The sequence below is a fragment of the Triticum urartu genome, chromosome 4A (assembly GCF_056163025.1).
Source record: "Triticum urartu cultivar PI428250 chromosome 4A, HENAU_Tu73, whole genome shotgun sequence".
NCBI lineage: Eukaryota > Viridiplantae > Streptophyta > Magnoliopsida > Poales > Poaceae > Triticum > Triticum urartu.
In genome coordinates, this window is record NC_141876.1 from 615,707,677 (window position 1) to 615,719,055 (window position 11,379).

General features: G+C 53.2%; 1 protein-coding gene across 1 annotated transcript; it reads left to right on the forward strand.

Annotated features, from left to right (window-relative positions):
* The first annotated feature begins 4,229 nt into the window (after nt 1-4,229).
* Nucleotides 4,230-10,773, forward strand: LOC147977392 (uncharacterized). The gene is made up of 5 exons (XM_087521153.1): nt 4,230-4,379; nt 4,549-4,633; nt 4,869-5,134; nt 5,230-5,666; nt 10,680-10,773. The coding sequence occupies exons 1-5, from the start codon at nt 4,230-4,232 to the stop codon at nt 10,771-10,773; spliced, it is 1,032 nt and encodes a 343-aa protein (XP_087377279.1).
* The last annotated feature ends 606 nt before the right edge of the window (nt 10,774-11,379 follow it).

Genomic DNA, 11,379 nt, shown 5'->3' on the forward strand with positions numbered 1-11,379 from the left:
CCCCTTTGCCTTCTCGTCTTCATCCTCTCTCTCTCTCGCAACGCATCTGCTTGAGCGCCGCCGCCTCCGTCCTCGTCAACTTCCTCAACTCCGGCCGCTGCATCGACCTGAGCGAACCAGAAAACTGCGGCACACCTCCGCTACTCTGCAGGACCGGTAAGTACCTTATCTTCCCCACTGTAGATCTCCATTAGGGTTTCCTAGAGTTTTTAGGAGTTCGTCATCGTTCTTCACCATACCTTTGTATAATCCTTATTTTGATCCGAAGATAGTGTGTAAAACATGCGGAATCTGTTTCTATACTTTTCCTCAATCACTGAATATGCTTCTTGGATGCAGAGATCTTGCCAATATGCTAGTTCCTTAGCCGTTGCGGTACTAGGTTTTGAGTTTACTTTCTTTTCTGAATAGGGTCAGATCCAGAATTGACTTCATCAATCTATAAAACCCGTTTATCTAATACTTAGCAGAATTCGCCCTTGATAGATCTTAAATACTAGTATTGTCATGGCGGCTTATATCACCAGTTATAACTAGTCATATGACATTAGGCCCCGTTTTAAGCCACCGATGTGAATATATGTTGCAACATTCATCTCCGGCTTAACAAATTAACTTAAACCGACAATATTTCTCCCCTTTTAGGCTTTCTCCCTTACGATGCCGAAGACGGTTACCACATGTAATTGGGTTCCCTCCATTGTCACCGAAACAATGCTCGAGGACTTTGTCAAAGTCGGCTTTTTACCAGCAAAGAACATCATGCACTAGCGCGCTCCCAAACCAGACGAAGAAAGACCTCAGCCACAGATTGGTGAGGTTATTGTTTTTACTGATCACATGAATCAGGGCTTCTCACCACCTGGATCCAAATTTTTCTGAGACATTCTGCATTTCTTTCAACTTCATCCTCAAGACATCGGACCCAATTCTGTGTCAAATATCTGCAATTTTCAAGTCTTCTGTGAAGTAAACCTTCAAGAGGAGCCTAGTGTTTAGCTCTTCAAGGAATATTTTTATCTGAATCAGCATAACGAGTTTACTGATGGGCCCAACTTAGAACTTGGTGGGATCTCAATTCAACAGAGAAGAGATGCTATCTTCCCCTATGCTCTCTTGCCAAGTCACCCCAAAGATTGGAATCAAACATGGTTCTACTGTCAAGACACTTCTCCGGCTAACGAGAATCCACTGCCGGGTTATCGCACCCAACGGCTCAACTCGAAACACCATCTTCCCGAACGGCTTACCACTGCTAAACGCGCAAAGCTTGCACCTGCCTTTTCCAAAGTTAGGGCCCTGCTAGGAAATGGGTTAACCAGAATTGACTTGGTCTGGTGCTGGGTAGCCTGGAGAATCATACCCTTGAGCCACCGGTCCGGCTTAATGTGTACTTATACGAGTGATACAAAAGATCCATTGTGCTACTGCTCCACGCGTTTAACTGATAACGCAATTAATGAGATGACAAAGACCCTTCTCAATGAGAGCCTGGAAAGTTGCAGCAAAGTGGGGTTAAACCCCTTCTGCACACTTAACCCGCCACCGGTTGTGAGTCTCCAAACCATTCATTTTACCTTATTACTCGTATGTTCTATTAACTTAACCTTGACAATCTTCAAAGGCTGGATCCGCTTTTTGGAAAAAGTACGACTACAAAGCTGCTAAGAAGGCCAGGGCCAAGGCCAAGGCCGCCAAGAAGAATAGGACGAAATCAAGCACTTCTGAACTGTTTGAATTGTATGATGACGTTGAGTCGGAGGTAGCCCTTGATTCCCTTGGCTCTTTTTTCAACTATCTTATTGACACAGATGACATGGGAGCCAGTCAAGCGGGCGATGAAGAGGTAACTATCATTTCCTCCGACTCAGAGCCCTTGCCCAGACAGAAAATTCGACGAGTAACCCGGAAAGTAAGATTTTCTCACCCATTAGCTTATTTGGATCCCAACTTTCTTTTGAAGCAACAACAGCATGAGACCCGGTGACAAACTCGGACCAGCGGAGGTGGAAAACTATCCTCCGGCTTACCAAATACTCCAGCACCACGGAAACGTCGAAACGAGGTCCCTCCAAATTTAAACTCTTTTTATCCTCTGTCGGGTCTTATTCGCAAGCTACTTAATTCTTCTGATTCAAACTATCAGGGGACTTCTCATTCCTCTTCTGGTCTCATCGTAAACCCAGCTGCCGACTTTCAAGACTGCTCCTGGGTAACAATCTTTATTTCCTACTAGTTTGTACCTTTATACTTTTACTAACCTCCCACAATTCTTGCAGTGGGAAGGCAAAGCCTAGTAAGAAAGCAAAGGTGACCAAGATGGCTGAAGACCCCAAAGTCCATGAACCAGAGCAACAAAAACCGGTGCTTGAAGCCTCTGTGCAACACCCAGAAGAACTTGTCAATGATCTGCCACCAGAAACTACTGACCTCTCCACTGATCATACAAACGTCAACCCTTTGAACACTGAATTGCCAAGCCCAATTAAACCATCAGAAACACATGCTGAAGATGTTGTGATTATTGGCACTAGCTTCCGAGAACCGGGAAATCCTACTATCTTGGCCAAGCACTTTGCCAAAGAGGAACTTATTGAAAGGCGAAAAGTTAGATTTGACATCGCAACTATTCTCAACTAAGCATCAGTGAAGTACTCTCTAGTTATCTCAATCAAGTGCATACCAGCCGCGATCTTGAAATTGACATGGTGAAACAGATGCATAAAAAATATGAGGTATGAACTCCTGCTTGATAAGTTATGCATATCCCATCAGCCCCCAAGTCTACTGTGTATAATAGAACTGAATATGTTGTAGACTTAGAATAGCCATGAATATAATGAGCATCCTTGGTAAAATCCCTCAAGGGCCGGCTTTCACTATCAGGGTTAAACTAGGTCTTCAACTTACTAGTGATTAACATTGCAGCTGTAGCCCCCAAGGGCCGGTTTAATCAGCATGAATGAACCGGGACTGCTCATCATTGTTCATAAATCAAAACTTACTTGTGTAGCCCCATGAACCGGCTGTGGTCATCTTTAGCATAGCCGGGTCATCATAGAGTTGTAGTGAAACACGAGCAATATGCATTGGCCCCCAGTGCCAAGTGCTATTGCTTGCAAAGGACTTGGGACTTATATTCCTGTGACTCGACTGTGAAGATGTATTCAAATCTGTTCATATACAGGACGCCACTGCTCAACTTCAATCGCAATTGGCCGATGTGAAAACCTGACTGGAGCATCAAGAATCTGAGACCCGGATGGCTGACTCAAAATTCAAATTTAGCCTGGATGAAATAGGAAAACTGAAGACCAGTTTCAACACTGAAAGAACCGCCTGGGCTGAAGAGAGAACTGCTCTTATACAGCGGGCTAAAAAAGCTGAAGCTTCTCTCCAAGAGATGACCATCGAGCTTACCGGCTTAAAACGCCATATATCCTAGATGGTCTCTGCTATATTTGGTAAGTAACATTGCCAGTATCATAACCGAGTCTTATCTTTCATGTTGCAAACCGTCTCTGATCGATCCTTAATTGTTACACATGTCCTAGGAGCAGTAACCTTGGTCAAGATATGCTTGTGAAGCTCAAAGCCGTATACACGCTTGTTGAATAGCTATATACTGGAGCTCAGCGCACGCTAGCCACTATCTCCCCAACCAATCAAGCGCCCACTCTTCTGAGCGACATCTTGAAAAAACTTTCCGTTTTGACCTCCTCCACCACTCGGCGGATTGATCTGGCCGCCGACCTGCGGGAGGCGACGGAGCGGAACGCGCGGGAGGCGCGCGAGAAGCGGGAAGCCACCCGCTTGAAGAAGGCGGAAGCTGACAAGGCGGAGGCTGCCGCCCTGAAGAAGCTGGCGGAAGCCGAGGCCACCGACGCGGAGAAGAAGCGTGCTGAAGAAGCCGCGCACCGCCAGTCGGCGGTGTTCGTTGTCCCTTTGAACTCTGTGCCACCACCACCGGAGTTCACGGCGCAGACTGGGGAAGCCGACGACGAGAACCCGATCATGGAGAGGGACGGCGACGACGTCGCCGCGTCGGACGTAATTGTGCATCCACCGCCGCTGTCCGGGAGCACGCCAGGCGGGCAGCCGGCGGACCTGCCGGTGTCGCCATCTGAAGACGTGGTGGAGACGGGCCTGGCTCTCGAGGTTGGCACGCCTCGGCGCCGTGCCCTCTAGAGACCGGTGCCACGAGCTCCACGATCCCGGACACCGAGGCGATGAGCACCGCGCCCACTGGGTGGGTGTGGGGAGGTGGGACGGGCCCGTTGAACCGGGCGCTTCTGGACGTCCAAGCCAAGCTCCGAGCCAAGGGTGACACCATCAAGGAATGCACCAAGGCGTATCTGGCGTCGCGAACAGCCATCCGGGTACGCGTCCTTCCTTCTTTGTTTCTGTTTCTTGTTCTTCTTCGTGGGGGCGCGCCAGCGCACCCACTGGGTGTAGTCCCCGAGTTTCGGGCCGGCTGCTGAGCAGGCGGCTCAGAACTCTAATCGGCGAGTTCCAAGTACCAACACTTTGTCTGAAATTTTGTTGCAGGATTACCACAATCTTCGCGTGACCGCCTTCAACGCCAACATTGAGGAGCTGGCCAAGCGGACCGCCGACTTGTCGGACAGCCGGGGTGAGTCTTCTTCTTTATAGTCGCCGAGATTTGGGCCAACTGCTGAGCAGTCAGGCCGGATCTCTCCGGCGACTATTCTTCTTTGTTGATGATTCCTTTCTTTGCGGGGGCGCGCTGGCGCACCCGCGGGCTGTAGTCCCCGAGATTCGGGCCGACTGCTGAGCAGTCGGGCCGGATCTCCCCAGCGAACTTTCTTCCTAGTTGACGACTGACACCTTCTCTTCTCCTTCTTCAGAAGCCAACGCCGCCCTGCAGCAGCAGCTGGGCGAGGCCAACACTGCGCTGCGTGTCAAGGAGGAGGAGTGCGGCCGGCTGGCGGAGGAGCGTGACCGGCTGGCTACGCAGCTGGCGGAGCAGAAGGAGCTGCTCAAGAAGGCCCAGAAGGAGGCGGAGGACAAGGAGACCGCCCTCCTTGCCGAATTCGCGTCCGAGCGCTCCTCCTGGACCGACACGGAGACGACGCTGGTTTCCGGCTTCCATGCGATCGAAGATCTCGTCGACGATGAGCTTCCCCTCATTTTCCTTTCTAAACCGCCGACTGCTAGTTGACTCGACCTCTAGTCTTTAATCTTGTTCTTCGTTCTTCTGCCTTGGCAGACTTCTTCCCTGGCCACTCGGTCGGTGCCAACCAAGCCATCAAAGCGGATCGCGAAGGGCGGAGGGCGGATGGGGCACAGATCGCTGCCGACGCCCCCCGAACTCTTGGCGAGCAGATCCTGAGCATCGAGGCCCGCCTTCGGCCGGCTCACCGGATGCTGTGTCGGCTTCAACGTGTCGGCGCCCAGGCAATCGCCGCCCTATGGCCGGATATGCAGGCGCCGCGCACCACCAGTCGGACTGCCGACTGGCTGGAGGTAGCGGCTGGCCGCCTTGAGGCCTGGAAGGGCTCTTCGGCCCGGGCTGGAGCGCGCCGGGCCTTAGAGTTCGCCAAGGCGTGGTATCCTGGGCTGAGTCTAGCCCAGCTAGCCACGTTCCGGCTGGAAGCTCAGGCGGAGTTGGCGGTCGTGGAAGACGATCTCGTCAAGCGCGCCACGTCGATCGCCGAATATACCGACACCAGCATCTTCGTCCCAGAGCGGGCTGAGAACGGCGAGGAGGCGCCGCCGGAGTGGTTCGGGCTGAACCCAGACGACGGCGATGACTTGGCGGAGGTGATTGACTCCAGTGGCGAGGAAGAAGGCGAGGAGGAGGAAGGAGATGAGGAGGAGGCGCCAGAGGTCGAAGCAGACGGCCAGCCCCAGCTCGACCGCGCCTCTAGCAATGAGCCGCGCCCAACCGAGCCAGCTGCTACCAGAGGTGGCTAAGCGGAGACCAACCAGCCGGCCACTCCAGCAACTGGCACCGCCGACCCCTCCGGTCCTCCGAATCCGTCTGAAGTTTCCTAGGCTGCCACTTCGTCTTTGTTTTTATCTGCTTAATAGTCTCAATGAACTTGTTAATTTGCACAATTCCACCCACGGGGTGTATCTTGAACTTCTATTTTGAAGATTCGGCCAAGGGCCTTTTCTATGTAAATATTTCTCCGTGTTCTATTTCTTCTTGCTTAATGCTCTTTGGCTTTTTCCTTTGCCGCCTTCCCTTGGTTGCCGTCTTGCCAGTCGGACAGCCGCTCCGCGGACTGTTGCTGGATCAAGTACTTAGCTTATTTGGGAAGGCAAGTACTTAGCCATTTAGAGTTTTTTAGAAAGTTAATTAGAAAACGGCGAACCGGCTGCTCGAGAGTCGGTTTGTAAAAGGCTGGAAGCCGGCTTAAACTATGTACATGCTTTTGAGTCCTTAGCCATTTTTCATGTGGACACCCATTCTACCTTACTCCTGCCCACCAGACAGTCGCTCTGTGAGCTGCGGCTTCTGACAGGAGACGGCCTAGGTGCCACACACTACTTGTCCGGCTGCAGGAAGTCATTTCATAGTATAAGGCGGCGAGTCCCCGGGCCAACTAGTCGAACCCGGTGCCTAACGTCATAACAAATAATAACATACTCATAGGCATAATTCTTATCATATAGATAAAAGAGGGCAGTCCCCGAGTTCTTCTCGGGGGCCCCGAAGTCTTCGTGCTTTAATACAAAAGGTAGCGTGGTACATACTACATTAACTGTAAAATCTTCGGAGGAGATTTGCATTCCATGGCCGCTCCGTCTCTTTGCCGGAGTCGTCCCTCTTGCGTGCCCGGGGCTTCTGAGCGTCGATTAGGTAGTAGGAGTCGTTGCCCAACACTTTGCTGATGATGAAAGGGCCTTCCCAAGGTGCCGAGAGCTTGTGCTGGCCGGCGGTTCGCTGGATCAACCGGAGCACAAGGTCTCCTTCTTGGAAAGATCCCGGCTTGACCTTCCGGTTGTAGTATCGGCGCAGGCTCTGCTGGTAGATGCTGGACCGGCTGAGTGCCAACAGCCGGCCCTCTTCTAGCAGATTGACGCCGTCTTGACGTGCTTCTTCTGCTTCCTCTTTGGTGTACATGGTGATTCGAGGGGAGTCGAATTCTATGTCCGTTGGGATGACGGCTTCGGCACCGTAGACGAGGAAGAAGGGCGCGAAGCCGGTTGACTTGTTTGGAGTTGTGCGCAGGCTCCAGAGGATGGCTGGCAACTCGTCAAGCCAGCAGTCGGCCGAGCGCTCCAGAGGCTCGACCAGTCGAGGCTTGATGCCGGACATGATTAGGCCGTTTGCTCGCTCTACCTGGCCGTTGGACTGCGGGTGGGCAATGAATGCTAAGTCCAGTCGGATGCCATGCGTCGCGCAGAAACGGGCCAAGGCACCTTTGGCAAAGTTTGTGTCGTTGTCGGTGATGATGCTATGCGGTATGCCGTACCGAATTGTGATGTCGGAGATGAAGGTCACAACAGTCGGACCATTCAACTTCTTGATTGGTTTTGCTTCTATCCACTTGGTGAACTTGTCCACTGCGACAAGTAAGTGAGTCAAGCCGCCTCGTGCCGTCTTGAATGGTCCCACCATGTCCAGGCCCCAAACAGCAAAAGGCCAGGCAATGGGAATAGTCTTGAGTGCAGAAGCCAGCTAATGTGGCTTGGAGTGGAACTTCTGGCACCCCTTGCATTTTTGAACCAAGGCCTTGGCGTCTTCAAGAGCAGTCGGCCAGAAGAAACCATGGCGGAAGGCTTTGGTGACGAGTGCTCTTGAAGCTGCGTGGTGGCCACACTCGCCTTGATGGATGTCTTTGAGAATTGCTTGGCCTTGCTCCGGCTCCACGCAGCGCTGGTAGACACCAGTGACACCGCGCCTTACAAGCTCTCCGTTGACTATGGTGTAGGCTGCCGCCCGACGTTGCACTTGTCGAGCTAAGATCTCATCAGTTGACAGCTCTTTGTTCACCAGGAATTTGAGGATGGGCTGGGCCCACGAAGGGCTGCAATTTCTACAACCGTCGGGACTGCGACTTGGACGAGGGCGGCCGGGCCGGGAGGCGGTGGGTTGGAGTCGGCAGCTGCTTGCTGTGTCGATGAAGTCCCCGGGCCGATTGGCGCAGTCCCCGGGCCGGGTGCGACTGCCATGATCCCCGCGCCGCCTGCCAGAATACTCGTGCCGTCTGCGGGGTCTCTTGAGTCAAATCCGACTGCTTCAGGAGGAGCCGGCACGAAGATAGAGTCTGAATCTGGTGATGGCTTGACAGACGGCTTGAGGAGGCGCTGAAGGGCAACGCTGGATGGTATTGCTTGACGGGTGGAGCCGATTCGTGCCAGGGCGTCTGCTTGGTCGTTGTCGTTTCTTGGCACATGGAGAAACTCGCACCCCTCAAAATATCCACTGAGTTTCTGTACGAGGAAGCGGTAGCTCGCCATGTTTGCGTCTTTGGTGTCCCAATCGCCTGACGACTGCTGGACCACCAAGTCGGAGTCACCATAGCACAGGATCCGGCGAATGCCGAGCTCTTTGGCCAGCCGGAGCCCGTGAATGAGTGCCTCGTATTCGGCGACGTTGTTGGAGGCGGCAAAATGGATTTGTAGCACACATTTGAGCTTGTCGCCTTTGGGAGAGGTGAGGACGATGCTGGCTCCCAAGCCGGTGCGCATCTTGGAGCCATCGAAATGCATTCGCCAATGGGTGGAGTCGGGCGCTGGCGGCAGATACTGGGTCTCGGCCCAGTCGACGAGGAAGTCGGCCAGCGCTTGCGACTTGATGGCGGTGCGAGGCTGGTAGTAGATGGTGTAGGGGGCCAAATCTATGGACCATTTAGCCACTCGGCCCGAAGCATCCCGGCTCCCGATGATCTCGACTAGTGGAGCTGTGCAAACCACAGTGATTGGATGTTATTGGAAGTAAGGCTTCAATTTCTTGGCGGCAAAGTGCACGCCGTAGCACATCTTCTGGTAGTGGGGGTAGTTTTGCTTGGAGGTCGACAGTACTTCACTCAAATAATATACCGGTCTCTGGACTGGTAGTGCCTTGCCTTCCTCCTTGCGCTCTACTATGATGACTGTGCTGACTACTCGGCTGGTGGCAGCGATGTAGAGGAGCATGGGTTCCTTAGGAGTCGGAGCCGCCAAGACAGGTGGAGTAGTCAACATCTTCTTTAGTTGGAGAAAAGCTTCATCCGCCTTGTGGTTTCACTCGAAAAAAGGGGTCTTCTTCATGAGTTGGTATAGGGGGGAGCCTTCTCGCCCAGCCGACTGATGAATCGGCTGATGGACGCCAAACAGCCGGTGAACTTTTGTACGTCTAGCAGTCGGCTGGGTACCTCCATCCTCTCAATGGCCTTGATCTTCATAGGGTTGCACTCTATGTCGCATTCAGAGACCAGGAAGCCAAGAAGCTGGCCGGCTGGTACTTCGAAGACGCATTTCTCCGGGTTGAGCTTGATTTGAAATCGGCGCAAGTTCTCAAAGGTCTCCTTGAGGTCTTCCAGCAGTGTTCCACGCTTCTCCGTCTTCACCACCACATCGTCCACATAAACATGGGCATTTTTGCCGAGTTGCTTGAGGAGGCACTTTTGCATGCAACATTGGAAGGTGGTGCCGGCGTTCCTCAAGCCGAACGTCATGGTCAGGTAGCAGAAGGCTCCAAACGGCGTGATGAAGGCGGTCTTCAGCCTATCAGCCGGGTTCAACTTGATCTGGTGATATCCCGAATATGCATCCAAGAAACTCAACAGCTCGCATCCGGCTATGGAGTCTATCACTTGGTCGATCCTTGACAAAGCGAACGGGTCCTTGAGGCATGCTTTGTTGAGGCTAGTGTAGTCAATACACATTCGCCATTGCTTGTTCTTCTTCAGTACCAGGACAGGGTTGGCTAGCCATTCTGGAAAGAACACTTCCATGATGAAGCTGGCTGCCAGCAGCCGGGCTATCTCTTCTCCAACAACTCTTCTTTTCTCTTCTGACAAGCGGCGCAAAGGCTGCCTGACTGGCTTGGGATCGGACCGGACATGTAATTTGTGCTCGGCGAAATCCGTTGGGAGACCTGGCATGTCTTTGGGGGACCATGCGAAGATATCCCGATTCTCACGGAGGAAATCGACGAGCTCGCCTTCCTATTTGCTGTCGAGGTTGGCACCTACGACAGCGTACCTATCTAGGTGCTCCGGATCCAAGGGTATCTTCTTAATTTCTTTGGCTGGCTTGAACGAGCCCTCAACTTCTGACTCCCTGGGATCAGGCGACATCTCTGGCTACTTGCTTGCCATCGCCGCAACCCGGTCAAGGAGCCACTTCTCAGCTGTGATCACGAGGGACTCGGCCAGCCGACTGGTCTCTACTGCGCAGGCGGACGACTTCTTGTAGTCGCCAGTTATGGTTAGAATCCCCTTGGAACTCGGCATCATCTTGAGGTAGGCATAGTGGGGGACAGCCATGAACTTGGCCAGGGCAGGCCGGCCAAGTAGCGCATGGTATGGGCTCTCAAGGTCCACCACCTCTAACCAAATTGACTCTCAGCGGAAGTGATCTTTGTCTCCAAAGAGGACGTCAATCAAGATCTTGCCGATTGGTGAGCAGGAAAGGCCAGGAACTATGCCATGGAACAGTGTCCGGCTGGACTGAAGCTGCCTCTGTCTGATTCCTAATTTCTCCATGGTATCCTTGTACAGGATGTTGATGCTGCTGCCGCCGTCTATCAGGACTCTGGAGAAGCGAGCAGCTCGCTTGTCCATGGCAAAGGTGGCGTCCAAAACCAAGGCATAGGAGCCGGGTTTGGGCATTACTTCCGGGTGGTCAGCTCTGCTCCAGCTGATGGGCTTCTCTGACCAATGCATGAACTCTGGTGTATCAGATGCTACTGCATTCACCTCCTGCTGCTGCAGCCGCCTGCTGCGTCGATCATCGGCCACGCTGGTGAACACAACATAGGATCCATGCTCTTCTGGGTACTCGTCTTGTATCGCATCGACTGGTCTGACCGCCGGTTGCTGGGGCGGAGGAGGAGGTGGCTGCCCAGCAGGTGGGGGAGGCAAAAGGCCGTCTCCCTTGGCGATCTTGGTGAGCCAGTGGCACTTCTGAGTGGTGTGGTTGGACGGCTTCGCGCCACTATGGAATTTGCAGGGTCCATCCAAAGTCTGCTCATATGAGAAAGCCGGCTGCCAATTGGGCTTGCCGCCCTTCTGGCGTTTGGGCGGAAGCTGCCCTTCCGGCTGCTGGTCTTTGACTGTCGCCACCTGTCGACTGGTGGAAGCCGGCTGTGGGCTTTGCGCTTGTGGTCGTTCTGCTGTTGGCGCAGACTGGTGTCTCCAACCGGGGTTCGAGGAGCCTGAGGAGCCACCTTGCCTGTCGCACTAACTTGGATCTCCGTCT

Bases quoted from the DNA above. Each gene is read 5' to 3' on its own strand.
- LOC147977392 (XM_087521153.1), top strand. From the start codon at position 4,230: ATGAGCACCGCGCCCACTGGGTGGGTGTGGGGAGGTGGGACGGGCCCG. The intron at 4,634-4,868 runs GTGAGTCTTCTT...CTCCTTCTTCAG, and splicing joins CGACTTGTCGGACAGCCGGG to AAGCCAACGCCGCCCTGCAG. The intron at 5,667-10,679 runs GTCGATCGCCGA...ATCCTTGTACAG, and splicing joins GATCTCGTCAAGCGCGCCAC to GATGTTGATGCTGCTGCCGC.